Genomic DNA, 19,437 nt, shown 5'->3' with positions numbered 1-19,437 from the left:
CCTTTTAGGCTTGATTTGGGTGATACGGGAACAAAACAATGCAAAGTTATGCATTTTGGCAAGGAAGGATAGATGGGAAAAAGACACAGGGAACCTGAAACATGCCCAGAGTCAACAAGATGACCTAACATTTGTCCTTTTAAAAATAAATAGTCATAATGAATACTTTCAGTTCAGCAAACCATCTCTGAGAAAGAAGAACAGTTATCCTAGGTGCAACTGTTAATTCTCAAAGACGATGTCCTATACTTGTATTCTAGTTGCTTATGATGGGAAAGGAGGAGGGCAAAGCACTATTCCAGTCCATTAAAAAGTGGCAAGTTTGTATTTCACTCTGCATTTCCTTCTTTAAGAGTTTCATGTCATCAAGTGCTTTGTTTTTTGAGGTTTGTTTTGTTTTTTCTTAAATCTTATATATCTTTAAATCAGTAACAGCAAAATAAAGTTTGAGGAATGTCTCGGCCAGAATCACGGGATGTGAGCTCTAGCACATGCTGTCCAGTGCCACAATACCAGGAGCCAGATGGAAGTGGTTTTACACTTTTAAGCATTTGTAACTTTCGCACACTAGGACTTCTTGATGAAATGTTCTGGGGTAAATAACGAATGTTCAGAAAGATTCCCGACCTCTCTGCACTGTCGAGATAAGGGCGCTAGCCTTCCTTGCAACCATAGCATATGAGTTTATTATGGTCAATATATTTGAAATTCTGTTCCACTTTCAAATGGTTTTCTTCAGTTCAGAGGATATGCATTGTAAAACCTAGCATGAACTCTATTTCCACTTTGGAAGAGTAGATTTCATCTTCTGTTTTTAAGGAAGTAGGATACTGTTTTCACTTATAGATGGTATTTTTTTTTCTTGTAGAGTTAAAAGTAATCTCAAATTCCCAGTGCAGTGGAAGCCCTACAGGAACTAGAAAGTATTCTTCCTTCAGCAGCAATATTTGCTTCCATTAACTCAGATATTTTTAATCTTTTTGCAAACACTCAGATAATAGTACCTACCAGACTGGAATATTTGCATAAAAAACCCAATCTAATCCAGAGTAGCAAATTTTGTGGTCTTATATATGTATTTTCCAGGTGAATTTCTCTTTTCCATCAGTGCTGGAACTACTGTAAGGAGATTAATGCTGAGCAGCAGAATTGGCTGCTACCACCAAAACCAACATACCTGCGCTAAAGTTAGACCCACACAGTGGTCAGTAGGTAACAAAAAAGATAGAGGTTAAGGAGAATAAAGGAGGAGGGGAGAAAAATATATTTCACATCTCATATATTCACCAATTTTGTTATCCAAAGATGCTATCCTGTTTATACACAGGTTTATGTACTAAGAGGTAATGGTATTCCCTTTGAATTTCAAAGGGAAACATAAACCAGCAAATGTCAAATCTGGACCTCCAGAGGACCTGTACCTTTTCAAAGCCTGTCTCTTCAATATTCAATGAGTAAGGGTAATTAAATCCTTTCTGATAATTATTATTTTGCTTCAAAACCACACCTTTGATTGTAAAAGAATATTTTAACCAATGCAATATAATTTTATAGCTGACAGACTCACTCCTCTTATAAACAGGAATTTCTATGGATAAGGCTATTACGTTGGGAATTTCATACGGACCGTATGCTGTTTTTGTCTAGAGACACACAGATGTAAAATCACACCTAATTATTTGTCTACACACTACATTTTAAATGCTGTTCTTAAAAGGGCAAATGGAAGAATAAAGAATAAATGCAAATGGAAAAATAGGAGAGGAATATGTCAAAAAGTAGCAACAGGAGTAAGAGAAACTGAAAGATTTGGAACAGAAATCTGTGGTGTATCATCTTGCTGTCTTCACCTTGCCCACATACTTAAGACTTCAGAATCAGACTCATCTCCTGGTGGGCCTTTCATTTTGTCAGCTTCAGTCTGCCACTGGAGACAGCTCTCAGACAGAAGTTTTCAGGAAGACACACACTTTGCTTCGCTTTACCTTATTGATTTGAGAACATAGAGAGGCAGGAAATTCTATTCTGGCTCAATTATTCACGAAAGGCAAGCAGAGTCTTGTCAGATTTTGAAGGGAGAAAAGTGACATATTGAAAAGATGGTGACAAAATAACCCAGAAAATAGGCCTACATGTGAATGGTTTACCTGCCTACATCTTCACGGTAATGCTGTGCCCAGAATACACTGTCTACGATTTCTAGAAAACATTTCAGAAAGAGAGCAATACTCACTGATTACTAATTGACAAAGAAGAAACCCGTCTTCTGCTTAAAATTATTCTCCTCTTTTCTCCCACGCTTTGTCAGCAAGGTCACATCAAGCAATCGTCTAGATCAGTTAGGCAGTTCAGTCCTGTCTGTCTCCTCCTTTCTTCTCTAATTCAAATCTTTTTGCTTCCTAAATGCCTGGATGCCAGGTGGCACAAGCTGAAATCTTAACTTTAATGACATGGCAGTTGATATTTCTGCATTTCACCACAGGAACAGACTTTCCAAAATTTCTTATCCAGATACTGATGGATATTGTATATGTCCAAAGCAGTCAAGAATGTTTTTTTGAAATTTCTTCACTTGAAATTCTGTAACGCAACCTAGCAATGCTGAGAACACAAGCACGTTTCCTGATCAAGAGCTATTAGACTTTCTCCAGACTCACTGCACAGTCCCTCATCAGTGAAGTACAGCGAACGCGTCTGGAAGCTAATTTCCACACTTTTCTTTGTGACTGGAAATAGCTGTGGTGAGACTCAGAAGTATTATTTCACTCTTTTTAGCTTTCATACTTCTACAAGACATTTGACTAAACTAACAATACACTTGAAGAAAGTGCATTAGTATCTGACAGTGTTATTCTCTTCTCACCAAAATCTTGGTTTTGGAATTCAGTCAGTCACAGGAGTAGGACTGTCCTCTAGCCAGCTAGCTACTGTCAAAAATAACATTTCTTTTAAATGTTAGTTTTATTGCCTAATATATTTTAAAATAAGAGTTCTTTCATTTTTTCCATGCCTTAAAACGTCTTTGTTCTTCAACATAACTGTTCTTTCTCCTAAAATACACATAAACACACACACACACATGCAGAGTAAAACTCAAGAAGTCCTTTTATTGTTGCTCATGTTTAATCCCTGCAACACAAGAATTCACTGCCTGCAGAACCTGTTTTACTGATGACAAAGCATTCATTCAGGATGCATTTTCCTATGTGTTTCCCCTCTTCAATGGAGAAAAATTTATTTCCTTTCTGGGATACATGTATGGATCCATTGTGCTTCAGGGACCGCAAGCCAGTTATGAAATGTTGAAAAATTTGTGTTACTTTCTACACTAGTGTTTTGGGGGGTTACTGTTTCAAGGTTAAGATAAAAAAAAATCAAAAAACCCCTTCATACAACAATGGCCACAAGAACTATGGGGAGCAAAGTCTGCAGAGTAACTCCTCCTGTACATGGCACTAACTGGTGAATTCTCATTTACTTCTTCACAAATATTTTTTCTTGCTTTGCTGTTCTTGCAAAGCAGCAAGAACATCTCATTACAAAAGGTACAGAGGAGATGCACTATGTTTACTTCAAGATTTGTGCAAAAGAAGAACTAATAATGAATAAATGTGCCAATCAAGCACTAATTGTTTGGTTTTTCATCCTCATCAACTCTGATACAAAAAACAAGACTAGCTATTGTTAATTTCTATTTTCATCAGTTCCTAATACTTTTATATCTTAGTGTTTATTTACAAACTATATGGAATATTGCTTATTTGCTGTTGCAATTTAAATATATTTTAAAACCGTTTTAAAAAAAAATCGGTAAAAGGTTAAGCTTCCAAAATCTTAGTTTTTGTTTTGAAGTAGCTTAACTTTCAAAAAATTAGTCTGTATGCATAGTTGCGTGTTTTACTTGACATGATAAAATTTATTTTTTTTTTTGGTCCTGAAAGCAACATTCACTTTAGTATAATTAATTCAGAAAAATGCTTTTGCTTTCTTGTTTATTGGAAAGAAAATTATAATGAAAATATTCTGACCTAAAACCTGTTGGGAAGTAATTTTCAGTAAGACCTTTAGTACAGCGCTATCAGACTAATGGCAAACAAACAAAGCCAGATGTTTTTCTTTGTAGCCTGCTGGAACAACTACTTCATTACAGGCATGAAAACATCACCTTTCTGTGTCACCGAATACAATTTTTAAAGATTAAGTTTATCCTGTTGTCAGTATTTCAGCTTACAAAGTAATTGGAATGTGCATTTCATTTCAACACTTACATTCCTGTTATGAGTATTTTCTCCTATGCTACAAAGAAAATGCTTTTGAAATCACTGCACTGCATTCACATTGAAAGTCTCACCTTCATTACACAACTATACTGGCCTGTAATCCCTACTTCTTTTAAAATCTGATTCATGAGTCTATTAAAGTTTTTTAACACTGAATCTGTACTAGCTGTGATACACACATGGATTATAAATATAAAACATGTACTATATATTAAGCAGATTGGTCATGAGAGAAGACAGTGTTAAAGTGTCACAGAGTTTGGGATGGCTACTTGCTTCTCCCTGGATGAGCTACACAGACATAAAAGCCTGGCCTGTCTTCAGGTTTGTCCAAATTTTTCTCACTGGAAATACTTTAGTCACTTCACAGTCAGTATCACTGGAATAAGTGAAGCTCAGTGGCCCTGAAATACTGTAATTGATAGTTATGCCATTAATTAAGTAAAAACAAGTAACAAACCTCACCACATACTCTTAAACCCTTAGTGCAGTCTGTCAGGAGGAACAAACTAGGTATGTGTAAACAGACATCATTTTAGCTGTTACACCAAGCTCATTAAATTATCTCAAACATCTGAATACTTAAGAAAACACCATTATGACTCACACTAGTTCCAGTCTACTAAGCAGGAGATCATAGTATAAGGGCTGATAACACTTTGAATATACACACAGGGAACAGCTCTGAAGAGATAAATAGAAAATGACCTGGTAGAAGTTTTCAATTCTGATTTTTATCCTGTGTCAGCAAACCAAGTAGCCAGCAAAATTCATAATTCATTCTGAGTAACAGTTAGGAAGTGCTTCAAGTGAAAGGTCTGTGTTTTTTCTGATTTTGCTTCCTCTAACCTATAGAAAAATTAAACAACTTCAGAAAAGATGAATTTGTGAAACTGTTTATTGACAAGATGTGAATACGCAAACCGGTGGAAATGAAGTGTAGGCAACTGAAACGAACAAAGGTCATAAAGCTCCTGGAAATACGCCATTTTTCATTCAAGCTCTTATAGGAACTTCCCTTGTTGGATCACAGTAATACATGTGAGTGTTCAGAAGAGCAAATTAAATACTGACCACTACAGACTTCATTACTTTCACTCACCCACTCAATCATATTTTGTTTTAATTCCTTTCAGGAGACTGAGAAAGTCACCTTGTTTAAGTGGTCAGCCCTTGCTGTTTCACACAGTAACTATCACGCAAACTCCAGAAGTGTTGATGTTATGCCAGGAAATCCTACCTCCTCCACAGGAGCCAAACAGTCTGGAACAATAATACACTATACAATATTCAACATTTTTACTCCTCTAACTTTAGGAATTTTGCCAAAGGTGGAGTACTGTTAGTCAGAAAACTCCTGCTTCAATATCTTCATCTAAGCTCCGCACAGTGATATTGCAGTCAGCTAGCAAATTGTGCATCATGCACTAGCTACTGCATAACAACAAAATATGTTCTTACCTATCATCATCTGCCATCTTATCTTCTCCATCTTAACCTTTTTAATTTGGCCAATTATATGCTGCTGTAGCCATTAAATTAAAAATATTTCTCTATAAATGCTATCCACTTGCACAGATGTACATACAGACTTGCATCATGCTGCTCTCATCCCACATTCTCCTGTTTTCATTTTTACATTAAGGCAATGTATATCCACGAAAAATACTTAGACCCTTCTGCTGAGAACTGTAATTCCAGGAATATTTCTCATGACATATGCTGCTTTAATAAAATAAAGTTAATATCACTATTAATTTTCTTCTTTCTGTAAGGATGAAAGTTATAATAAATCACCATGATGTGACGTAAATGAAAACCATCACAGGTGCAGAGTGAAATTGTCACAGCGTTTCAGAGAGGTAGTATGAGCTGTTTGTCTGATGGCAGCTGGTTTTGTATTCACCTACTGCCATTTGCCTCCTTTAACCTTCAGGCTGAGATTGGTATTTTTACACAGACAAGATATAGAAATGAAAAAAGCTGTCATACATGCAATATGGAAGAGACGAGTGCTGTAATGAGCAAGATCAGATACAGGCTGGTATCTACCTCGAAAGCAGTCCTAGAAATATCTACAAAATTAAATATATAGAAGAGGAAACTGCCTTGATTAATGTCACAGAATCCTCTTCACATACAAGTGGTAGAAACAGCTCATCAAGAAAAAACATACTTCATCTTGGTTGTATCACACATAGCTTCACCTAAGAAAGACGTGTTGAAGAAAATTGCTCTGAGTTGGTCTTGATTATGGCTATACATCCATTAAACTTATGTTCCTCAGTGTAACGCTATCAATCGTAGAACAAAAGGAGAGGGTATTTAAAGGCAACAAGGTATGACTTCAGACACATACACACTACTTGCCTGTGCAACACTCTTGTGTGAATTCTACACATTGATATTAAGAGGAGTTATGTCAAAGCTTTCAGTCAGGGGCTATAGGAATTTGGAGAGGAAAGGAAAATGCTAATGCAAACTAATCAGAAAGATTCAATTTTATGTCTCAGATTTGCTTCTAAGATGCAAATTTACTCTTTTTTGGTTTTGTTTGCTTTGTTCTGTTTATGCAGCAGTGTACACTGGCATAACCCTTCTTGCCATTTGTTTCTATGATAAAACTAGGATAAATAACTCATAGTAAGAAGCTGCAAAAATTACTCTGATAACCGGAAAGCAGATGCAGAAAATAAAACCAAGTATTTTAAAGACCTTTAATGGACCATCACCTTTAAAACTCTGCTCTCCTACTGTATTTAAAAATCTATTTAGTTTTAAAAAAATCCTGTTTAGATTTTTTTTAAAAGGAAAGAACATAGCCTAAGTTTAAAACTAACCCCATTAAGTGTCTAAAGGTAGCTCTCCCATCCATATCTGATACACAGCTGGCAGATGGAAAAATCAAATTATGGATTTATTCATTGCACATTTGTAAAAGGACACTCATCACACAGTATTCCAGCAAGCCTGCATCTTTCAAATATTGTTTAGAGTGGGTGAAATGGTTATTGTTAGACTTGTAAGATCCAGCTTTATAACTAATTGCTTTATATCCTGTAATGCACTACAACCTCCATGACAATCTCTCTTCTACAAAGACGTATCTTCATTTATATCAGGGTTATTTGTTCCCTAGCTTACCTTTGTCTAGAAATTCATCTACTCAACAAAAGAAGAAACTTTTCCTAGGGAAACAGAATGGAAAAAAATAGCTGTTTAATATCCACTGGCAGAAACGACAGTTCAAAAACCGATGCTTGTATCTCCAGGGAGTTAGATTTACTGGCATCTTTACTAGCTGGGTCTTGGAAGCCTGCAAAGTTAGCTAGAAAGAACAGCGTGTATATATTGAGACAGAAAACTCTGTGAACGACGGACATTTTTCACTGATGAGTTCTGTTTTTCCAAGAGGATGGAGTGAAGAACTGTAAATAACATGTTGGGCAGAGGTTGAAAAAGTTATCTAGCTTTTTATAGGCAACTTTAAGACTTCATTGCTTAGTGGGTTTCTGGTCTTAATCCAATCACTATGAAGGTTTCACTTGCAGAATTAACTCCTTGCTTACCTTTGTTTTGAGAGTTGGTAATAAAACTGCATAAGAGAGCGAGCATACATGAGAGCAAGTGAGAGAGAATGAGAGAATAAACTCCTGTGCACCCTCTAAAAGCATTCTTCCAATTAAAATGTTAGAAAATGTGGGCATGAGATGTATGAGTAGAATTACATTAGCTTTACAAGTGAAAAAATGGGCAAAAAAGGAAAACAGCTTGCTACTGGCAAAAGAACAACTGTCAAGGGCAAAGCAGAAAAGAAATAATGAAATCTTAACTCTCATTATAGGGTCAACTAGTATCACAATTTCCCACTTTCCCTTCCCTCACTGGGAGCCATTTGCCATGCTAGACAAAAACAATGGAAAGTAATATGTTTATTTGACTAAAAGATACGGATTCTCTAAAGCTACCTTTTTGCACATAGCAAATGTCTGCCTTCTTCAAATATAGATATTAGTATCAGTAAATTTAATGGAGTCAGAGAAAACACTAATTCTCTTCGATACATTCACTTTAATAAAATTTACTTTCAGTCATGCTTTAAGAGAAGGGCCAAGCTATCACCTCATTATGTATTTTAATGAGCCAAATTATCCAAAATCCAAGTGTTCATTACCAAAAAAAAAGTTTCTCGACTTGATGCAAAAATAACCTTGTAAATATGTATTATTGTTAACCAACGCAAACATGCCTTCCTGAATCTGCAAGCAGGCAGGACAATGATTTTTAGTAGGAGTTCCTCTATCCTGTGGCTCAATGGACATTCAATGATGGGTGCTGGGAGCACCGTTCCTGTAACATGGTGTTGCTCCACAGAAGGTAAGTAAAGGGAAATTGAGGAAATTAATAAAGATCAAAAATGAAGAAAAGCAAGGAACAGAGGATGAGAAGACACTGATTTGGTTTCCCTCTTTCATCTTTCAAACTTTAGCTTATACTGTAACCATAAAATAGCTGTTATTTATACAGCTGACTATATTTACAAATTAAGGCATAGGATTATACAATCATTTGGCTCAGAAGGGACTCCTGAAGGGTTTTTTATTTATTCCTCAGCAGCTTTCCACACAAGTATCTCTTCACCACACCAGAAATGGTTTCCTCACAGAGATGAAGAACAATAGCTTTATAATTACATTATTCAGGAATGTAGGAAAAGCTATGAAATGCTTGTTGAAATTACTGAGGAAGCAAGCCAGGCAGGCAGCATGTTAGCTCAAACATATCTCCAATGCAGCACAGCAAGGTCTCCATTATCTCTTCTTAAGGAGAGATACTGGATGACCCGTACAGCCTCAGCTCACACAAGCGCCTCTGCAGCAAAGATTCCCTGCGGCATAGTGCCTCCTAACAGCACACCACAGCCTGACAGTCCTAGTTTCTCAACTGTCAAACCATTTTATAAAGTAGCTTGCTCTTCCTAGCACATGAAAAAAATACGTAGCGGGTAGATGTCTTTTACTTAACAGCTGAATACTTCATAGTCAGTCGAAAGCTGGCAGTAAGAACTTGCACTTGGTGAATAGCACTTTTACAAAGCAGAAAGCTCGCTCTTTTAGTGACTATTTCCTGTACAGTGAAAAAATAGATATTTCATGGCTACAATGTGGCCATGTCCTGAAAAGATTAAAGACAATTCTATCTTTTAAAGTAAGTGGGGGATTTAACCATCCTCTAACCAGATGCCTCTATCTGCCTACCATAAGCATACAAAAGAAAAAAAGAGGCATAAAAATATTAGACTATTAACATGTGTTGTCATTATGGTATCATTATAGTTTTGTTTTATGCAACTACACAGAAGGTCAGTGTTAATGGTGGAGGTCACCTTTTCTAGACACTTTTTTTGTGTACCGCCTATTAAATGGTACAAGTCTAATAACTTGTTTCAAGCGTTATCTAGCTGCTGTAATCAAAAAGGGTTTTCTTCTAAATGATTCCTTTATGGTTTCTATTCTCTTGTAGTTGCATAAAAACGGCATCCAAAACATGAAGAAGCAAGAAGGGCAAAATTGAATAACTAAACCCTTGTGACTTCTGGGATGCCACTTGTGATTTTTTTTTTTAAAAAAAAAACCTTGAGTTGGCATCCTCTCATACTCATTTTCACATAAAGTATTAGAGGCACTGAAAAGACCAACATTTTTTCAAAAAGTTGCAACCAATTATAATCAAGCTAAAATATAACCATTAATTCTCTTAGACCATCCATACACGATTAAACTCAAACTCTCACCATGCTGAGATACAATCTCAACTCACATGGATGCACAGTAACTTTCTTCAAGTTCTTTCCCTTTTCCCCCAATCTGATGCAAATGGCGCTATTTTTCTCAGAAGACTCATGTTCCACATAGCAGATGTCTAGGAGCTGGAAGCACACTTGCCAACTGAAAAGACACACACCAACTATGAGCAGGAGGAGAGTAACCCAGATCTATCACCAGCCAGGGACAGGAAGGAAAGCAGAGCAGTAAAAGTTCTAGGGAAGTGATTTTAGTCTGCTGTCGCCTCCAGTTTCATGGCAAGAGGCTTTTACAGTACATGGTAGGAAACAGTGAACCTGAGGCTTCAGTCAAGTTGCCACAATCAGCCTTGAAGAGCTGCCCTTGCCTCTGAGTGGTTATTTGGTGGTTCTTCAGGTCAACATTAGTAGCAACCTCAGACTGGGCAGAACAAATGTCTAGAATAGATTCAGACCACCCTAATGGATTTCCCCTCTTCCCTTAGATGATATATAGCCAATTATCTCTAACAGAGACATTAAATTCTGTAACAAATGTTTCATTTTAATTCAAGTCACAGGAACCATTAATGCTGAGGTTAGGCTTCAGGAGCTGGGAGAGAAACAAAAGGCAGCTGTATCAGATCAAAAGAAAATCCCATATATTCACTCAGTGCCATGTTTCTGACAGTGACCAGTAACGTGTGTCTAAGGGAAGGTATAAAAACAATTGAGGCATATAACGAAACTTCCTTGATATGACTGCCCAGCTTCCAGGAAAGCTGAGGCATGTTGCCTTTTTTTCCCCTCGACAGTGTCCTGTATTAGAGACTTTGTAACAGCCTTCTTTCCTACATCTCAAAATCACCTGTACGGCTTCAGTTGTACAGAATCCCAGAACAGAGTCAGCCCTTGCACCTTGCTTTCCTTTTCAGAATCAACTTTCCTCTGGTAAGACAGAGAGACATAACTCGCAACATAAAACACAACTAGGGAAAGAACCTGCTACACAGGACCCCCTATGAATAACAGAGAAGTAACAGAGAAAGCGTCCACTGGTTATCAACACGCTGAAGTAAGAACTACCTCTAGAAGCTTGCAGCTTTATTAGACTTTATTCTTCAACTGCTCAGTGTCCAGAACTTGCAGTTCTGCACAGCAGAGGTGTCCTGCCAGTGCCCAGACACACCTGGTACGAACAACAACAAATTAAAGTGAAACCATCACTATCTCTTAGCTTCTGGCTCCCAGTAGGTGCTGCTACCTTAATTTGACCCTGCTTACGCAGACCACAGAATGAAGAGCTTCAGGAATACAGCAGACTATAAACATACGGTGTTTCTTCTGGAATTAAAAATAGAACAATTACCCTTAGCAGTTTGCAGCAAGACTTCATGCATGTGAATGTCTGCATTACAGTATATTGTGTGCATGCACATCTTTCATATGTGGAGGAACAGTTACCAAAGATGGACATCAAGATCTTTATTACAACAGATTATTATGACCACAGATGATGTGCCAGGAAAATACAAATACTGTATATTAAACCATATGGAGAAGTTTCGAATACACTGAGCTCAACCATCAAAATGCTTCTTCCACAATCACCACCCACCCACAGACTGATGAATACCCATCATCTGTGCACAAAGTTTAACTTTGCTTTATTAACAGTGGCATGAAGTCTGAATATATAAAAAAAGTGCCCTACTATATAAAGCAATGTTTTGGGATTTCTTTTTTCTCCTGGTGAATTGATTTCTAATTTAGTTACTATAGAAACCATCCTGGAGCCCCCTTTGAAAGAAAAAAAGTATCTCTACATATTTACACACACACAGAGCTAAAGGAGAGGAGAAAAGCTAGAGTGCTTTTAACCTGTATATGCAGGTTACTAAGAAATGTGTAACTGGCTAAATAAAATAGACTTGGTATTCATTTATGGAAACACAGCTAAAACTCCCTTAAGTCTAACTGCAATAAGCATTCATACGATAGTTGCCATCACTAGCAGGGCCATGAATGTGCACAAACCTCTGGTCCCAGAAAATCAGGGGCATTCTTTTCTGTTTGGGAAATAAATAGGTACAATAATGCAATAAGTTTGGTTTTTTTTCCTTATAACTGAAAAGGGAAGTTCTGTGCATCCTGACATTATTCTAATATGTTAAATGAGAAGAAATCAGGGCTAAGTGAACATGCCTTTTTTGCTCATTCTGAAAGAGATTTCAGTTGCAGCTGAGTGACAGCTAACAAATTAGACAACAAACCATGACACACAGATTCAGACCAGCAGTCTGCAGTAAAATTTAACAGGAGACAGCTTTACCCAGGTTTATTTCTTTTCATACAGTGCTGTCATAAACATTTCATAAGTAATTCTACTAGGACTATGCATGATTTATAAAATGTCTGGGAGGAGCAGGCTGGCATAGTCCCTACTTGCCTTTGAGCTGCTAGCTTTCTCTCTTACACACTGTTGTTTGTACTTGTAAAATTGAGTCAGCTATAATTTCAACAACTCTGAATCTTCTGTACAAGAGATTAAAAACACTAGTGCTACTTGTTCCAGAAGAAAAAGGTATTTCAATAGCAAAGTATCTACAGACATCCACTTGGACGTTCATTTAACTCTTTTGTATCATGAAGGCCAAAGAGTTCTCAAAAAACCAAATGCATTACATAGAAGCAAATAAACACTTTAAGCAAAGTGTTTCTGTTGAAAACAACCCCGGAGGGCATTAATAAGCTTAGAAAATTTTACGGTTGGCCATTTAATTTCTAAGATTAGATGCAACTACTTACTATTGTAGAGCTCTGTAATTTCTGTTTTACCACCTGACTCTCTATGTGAAGACACTAGCTGGGACAGTGGGCTGTAACACCATCTGTATGCAATGGATGACACACAAGTCTATATTCTGAGCACCTACCCAGATGGTGCAGCACATTTGCTTACCCGCTGCCTGGCTAGGAGTTTTGCATGTGAACAAACTAGTTGAGGTTTAACCCAGACAAGGTCAACACAGTGTTGAGAGATTTTTTCCAAGTTGTTCACAGATTTAGGTTTGTCCAATTCTGGAATGTCAGATGACACTAACAGCTTTTTTTCGTGGGCACTTGTAGCCATTTCTCTCTCGGATCTGGATTTTCTCACTGTGCTATGTCTGTGTCATCTGTACTGGATTACTGCCACATGTTCCACACAGAGTGTTACTGGAAGAGGATTTTGAAAATATAGCTGGGTAGAAAATAAGACCACCAAAATATTTTATCATGCTAAACTCATAATGTCCACTGTACCTCTTAACAGCAAGACTAACCTACATGCTTGCAGGAATAAGTCAAGATGTTAGCGCAGATTCACAAAGGCCTCAACAAGTTGTTTTGCTGCCTGAGGCACACCATGTACTAGTTACACTATCACCACAGCTGAGACACACTGGAGTTGAGTCCCCAGACTGAAATTTCTCAAGCCTGGAGGCAGCGGTCTATGTGGAGGACTCTAGACTAACATTGCCTTTATGTGTCGGCAGACCCAAGTTCAAGCTGAGAACATCATTTTCACACATCTTCTCTCTTTTGTAATAGTATTGCCAGTATACTGCACCAGGCTAGCATATACCTTTTGCTGAAGGTTATCTTTTATTTCAAAGTGTCTCTAAGTTCTTATTAAAGAAAATTAATAATACTAAATTATGGGAATTAAGTTTTATTGATTTACAAAACAGAATTATTATATATCTGTCTAGTATCTGTACTAGCACTTTTCATCCTTCAGAGTATAAAAATACCAATATGTGGAATAAAGAATGTTTTTTGAAGTAACATTGGAACATCCACCTAGGGATACAATGGAATTTATCTTTAAATAAAATTATCTATCATAAGCATTCAAAAACTAGACATGACTTAGGTCAACCACTGATCTCTCTTAATGTGGTAATTCACGTTTTCAAGTAGAAACACACAGCTCAATTCCCTACTGCTCATCTTCCTCATGCATGAAAACATAGAATACTCTTGACACTTAACCCTGCCATGATGAACAAGTCAGCCTTGATCATGCAAAGTTCACACTTGACTCAAAGCATGTTGAATAATGTCATTAACTTCTATGACAGTATTATGTTAGCTGGATCTGAGCTGGTATTCACCAGCTTGAAGAGTTAATCACATTGCAGGATTCTTGTAGGGAAAGCAGGCAGATATTGCAGGGAAATAACCAGAACAAAGCCATATAGTCATCAATCAGGTCACAATTGTTTGGTCTATACCCTATCAGGTTGATGGTATTTGTTAATCAAAACTTCTGTCCGGAAAGATGGAATGACATAGAAGCTCTTTTTGCAAACTGATCCATGATACAATTTTGAACCACTGTCAGTATTCCTTAGTTGTTCAACCAAGCCAAGGGACTATAATCAGAGAAGAGCACTTACCTTATACTTAACAGAAGCTTGCACAGAGGTGCTAATCAACACAACATACAGCAAATATTAAAATGCAAATAAATTTCGCAACAATTAAAATATTAAAACAGAATCGCTGGATGGGAAAGCAGAGACCTAAAATTCTGTCACTACAATCACAGGCAATCATATAACATAGTCCAGAAAGACAAACAGAACATCTCTAGGTTCTTGCCACATGTTGCAAGCCACAAAACAGCTACAGAATCCTATCACAGAAGAGCAGATGGCACAATAACCTCAAACATACCACAGAAAAGCCAGAGATACTGAAGACAACAGCAATGTGTTAAGTCACAATCACAGCAGGGAATTTAATAGATAAATGCTCATGTAAATCTCAGAAATATTCTGTGTCCCATGTTACTGAGAGGCACAGACACCCCTGTGGACTAGAAGATATCACAGACACAGGGACAGTCCATATGACAGTGCTGCTACTACACTGTAGGACTTGGAAATACTCTTTCTGCTGAGGCATGCTACAAAAGCTGAATAAAAAAAGAAAGCTCCTTCCAACTCGTGAGATTTCTTAGAGCAACTAGCAGTATTTTTTTGTCATGAGAAGTGCAAGTCTAGTTAAGAAACAGTAAACAAGAGGATAATTAAAATCAACAGAATTAAGAATTTTTATAGAGGGATCAACCATCAAGTATATGGTAAATTATGCATAACTGAGAAATGTTGGTGCTTCTCTCTCCATGTTTTCAAGCTCATCAGAAATAATCCCTCTAATGTGGTTCCCTTCAAGAGAGGAAATACCCAGTAAATATCGCTATAATACAATTCTGCCTTTCCTTTAGCCACTTGTGTGGCTTGTTTAATGCAACTTTGCTGAATTTCATATTACCGTCCCTTCGCAAAACTTTCGAATGAGAAACAGGTGTTAAAATGATGGCTGAGAAAGTACAGGTGTGTTTATCAGCTGTATAAACTTACATTGAAGAAATTCGTCTTGTTCCTCTCGCAGAAGAGGCCCTGTGCTGGCATGTGCTTCAGCTGCTGCCAGGGGACCCCGCTGCCCAGCAGCACGTCGCGGGCCCACTGCAGGTTCTGTGGACAAAATGGCGCAGGTGAGTTGCAGGCAGGGGATGAAAACGCCACCACAGGTCTAAGTACAAAGTGCTCACTTGTCTCTATTTATTAACCTGTATTGTCATTTCTCATTTTCCACATAGCTGCTGTTCTGACACTATTTTAGAAGCATGTGATTTGGAGAAGACACGCCTCAGGAGAGGGAAGAGCAAGCGTCCAGAGTGCTCAGCCCCAGCAGACTAGTCAGTCCCCTACAGCTCGCATCACCGAGTTTTGCTTTCTTGCCTTTTTTTTTAAGCAGCCTTCATTTCACTGAGATCCACCCTCCTATCACCTACAGAAACCTGAACCGTAGCTACATTAAAACACCTTAATTTTTTTGTTAAAAGTTGAATTTTAATGCTCAATATGAAGTAATTTATATATAAAACCATAAAGTTTCTCAGCAAACAGTGGAACTCACTGTCCTGGGTATCCTGCAGCCCCCCTCCACACACCAGCCCCCTCACTGCCCCCGTCCTCCCCAGCCCTCAGTCCCTCCAGCTCCCTCCACACACTCCGGTGGCGGCCCCTCAGCTCCGCCCCAGGGCTACCCAGCTGCCAGGCATCCCTGCCAGCGCCAGTCCTAGCACAAGAGGCAACCATTAGGCTTAACCTGCAGCCTTCTTTTAGCCGGGTGGTGAATTCAGGCCTTTTACCTCTACCCAGCCATTGCCCTCCAGGTAATTTCACTTAACCTCTCCGGAAAATTCCATGGCTGCCATCGAATGTGGTTAACAGTGCTCAGCGAGTTAGCAAGTATCGGTAGGAGGCTAAATGGTAGACAACCACCAGTACCTCATAAAAGCACTACCCCTCTGAGAGTTCAATGCGTGAACATCTCTTCCGTAGTTGAGAACTAGGGACAGCTGTTGGCTCCAGGCAGAACATTACTAACAGATGGGACCATTATTAACTGTAAGGTTTCACTGATGGAAGTCTTGCTTTACTTCATTTTTTTATTTCAGTATTAGAAAGTAGCATTCAAGTCGCATTAGACTGGCTTTTTTAGAGACAACTTCACTATGGAGCAGATAAAAGAGAGAGGGAAAAATGTTTAGTTCATAGACACAAGTAAGAATGTTGAATTCTGATTTGTGTTCTGTGGGCTTGAAATATGCTTCCGTGAATCATAAATGTTATTAAATCATGTCCATCCAAGAAGTATATTCCATTTGTAACATCTTGGGGGAGAGCAGGGAGAGCATTATTAGCAAAGTTCTTATCCTGTCTTCCAGATTATTGTCACTACAAGACTCTGGTGAAACAGTAAAAGCCCTGCTCAATCGTAAGTGCTTTTGCCCTAATGACAGTAATCACGCAGAAGTCTCCAACGTCTTACCAGAATTGGAGCATCCCCTCTAGCAAACTGCTGATTACAGATTCATGTGCAAGAGAGCTAAACACTGGAAATACTAACCAGATATTTACGGATGTCAAAAATCCTTCATTCAGAGAGCTGATATAGGTACTTATACAGGACCTTCATGATTATAATGTAAGGCAGATGAGGGGATTTGGATAGCTTTTCTCTTGGTATGGAACAAGTAACGTGCTCAATCATAAACATCACAAGGTACTTTCTGGCTAGTCAGGAGAACCAGTAAATTTAATTATTATCACTGAGTGTCAAATTTAATTAAGATTGAAGAAATCAAAGTATGTAAACTTAACTGTATACTAACTTTTTCCTATGGTACTTCTTTTGTAATATGTATTTCTGTAATCCTATTAACCCAAGCCTGCAAAATACTTTGAAATACATACAGAAGAAAATACAACACAGAAGAGAACCTACAAAAATCTGGTCTTCCATGAAAATCATCCTGTTTCGAATAAAATCAGAATCCAGCAGAAATAAGCCTATTATAACATCCAAGACCAGGCACATAAATGCTTTATTTTATACCAATCATAGTAATCAGAAACTTAAGTAAATTCCAAGTGTGAAAATGAAACAAAAAATTGCCTAACATATGGCAATCTGAATCTTACACTTAAAACTATTACATAAAAATTAAAGGAAAACAAAACCCTTAAGAAAGCTACCACCACAAAGCGTAAATATAAAATCCCAGTGTAAACAAATTTTAGCCATGGATGTATTCCTGAATCTAAGTTTTACAATGAAAATACTAAGAGATCATTAAGTGGAGTGTCATGCTCTGGTGATCTGCTGGGCACGTTATACTGACCATCCATAGGCTTGTATTTGGTACACATATTTCATAGGCTTTTATTGAACGAGATGATGACAATAACCTAGCTAGGAGGAAAAAAGATCATTCAGACAAATGGGGCAATTACACGGTAACTTCACACAATCAAAACTAATAGGAACAAAAGATGTAGTTACAGATTTTCCACTACCCTTCTCCTTAAATCAGCATGATCAGTTATTCCCAGTAAATATGCCTGAGCAGGTCTCAACTCATTAGATTTCAGAGTCTGCTCTGCTTAGTTTTTAGCTGATGAAGTTATTAGGAGTGGGTAAAGGGATCCAGGACATAGCAAAAAGGATTTATTCTTCTTGGCACACTGCTTGCCAGCCTGAAATGCTGGATTTAGCTGTCTGACTCAGGGCAATTATGAAGTACTCTTTCCAGTTCAGCTGTTGCCTCCCACATCTTCATCACCCCAAGATTCAAAGACAAGATGACTGACAGGGTACAATAACTTGCAGAAAAGTTTACCAGCATTGTTAAAGTGGAAAAGGAAAATCTCTTATGGTCAGCCAAGTGGAAATCTGAGTCACCTGAGATGGTTACCCCTTAACTCGGTGTCAGAAGCCACCTTTACCTAACTTGGAAACTCCATAAAGTGTTGCAGAGAGGTGTACAAAACATCCTGCTTAATCCTTCCCGCTATTTTCTTTTATAGTCTGTTAGAAGGCTTTGTTTAAAAAACCCCCTAGTTCTACTGCATCAAATAAAAAGACTACTGACCCTGAAGGGTAACCTTTTGAATGAACTGTTATTACCAAACTGCTGCTACTTGAAATGCTTACATCTGTTATGCTTACAGATTATGCCTGTCTCAAAGTATGTATTAAACTCACATATATATAATCTTGTAATTTTTATATGCATGTATTATGCCTAGTTTGACTAAATTGTCATGCTACTGACAGTATGTTATATCTGACATTAATTTCCCCATTAAGGGCTCTGTTAATAATGGACATCATAGGTTTTTTAAGTTTGTATCTTCTAAGTCATACAGACATAATCTGTGAGCAGATTCTTCTGGGATTTACAGAGTATTTTTTATTTTAGAGACAAAAAAGCACGGAAGTAAATATTTTTATTTCCTGACAATCCGCTGGTTGCAGAGTATCAGACCAGTTCTACATACTCATTCATAGGGACCATAAGGCAAATACTTTTCAGAAAATATTTCAGTTATAACTGGCAAACAACATCTTGCCAAGTCCTATCTTCTTCCAAACTGTGCCAACACTCATTTTGGAGGTAAAAACGACAACAGATGAAGACTTTACTTCCAGACAGAGACAAGGTGAATGGGAAACTAAAACTACTGCCCAAACTGGCAATGATGTTACTTCTGAAAATTCATCCTTTCTTGCAAATTTATTTCAACAAAAAGCAGGTATGTACAAATTTGCTCTGATAACAGAATAAACCAAAGAGAAATAGCCTCCAAATAGTAAGCAGGATTTTGCAGGGGGCGGGGGCGAAGGGATCACGTAGCCTAACAAAATGTTGAAAGATTTTGAAAAGGATTTTTAAAAAAGGCACTCAACAACTATTTTTACTCATCTCACAACAGCAAAACCAGTAATACTGCAAAATGGGAGAAAACAGAT

At 37.7% G+C, this 19,437-nt stretch overlaps 1 protein-coding gene across 1 annotated transcript in view; it reads right to left on the bottom strand.

Annotated features, from left to right (window-relative positions):
• Positions 1 to 19,437, bottom strand: part of CABIN1 (calcineurin binding protein 1) — a gene marked incomplete at both ends in the record, with an annotated part of 120,477 nt that overhangs the window by 49,699 nt on the left and 51,341 nt on the right. The window contains one exon of the mRNA XM_082007744.1: positions 15,477 to 15,590. Coding sequence (XP_081863870.1) covers positions 15,477 to 15,590 — 114 coding nt within the window. The remainder of the gene's footprint in view (positions 1 to 15,476; positions 15,591 to 19,437) is intronic.

The sequence above is a fragment of the Phaethon aethereus genome, assembly GCF_964289735.1.
Source record: "Phaethon aethereus genome assembly, chromosome: 17".
NCBI lineage: Eukaryota > Metazoa > Chordata > Aves > Phaethontiformes > Phaethontidae > Phaethon > Phaethon aethereus.
The sequence above is the reverse complement of the archived record's forward strand: the minus strand, read 5'-3'. Positions and strand labels throughout refer to the sequence as shown.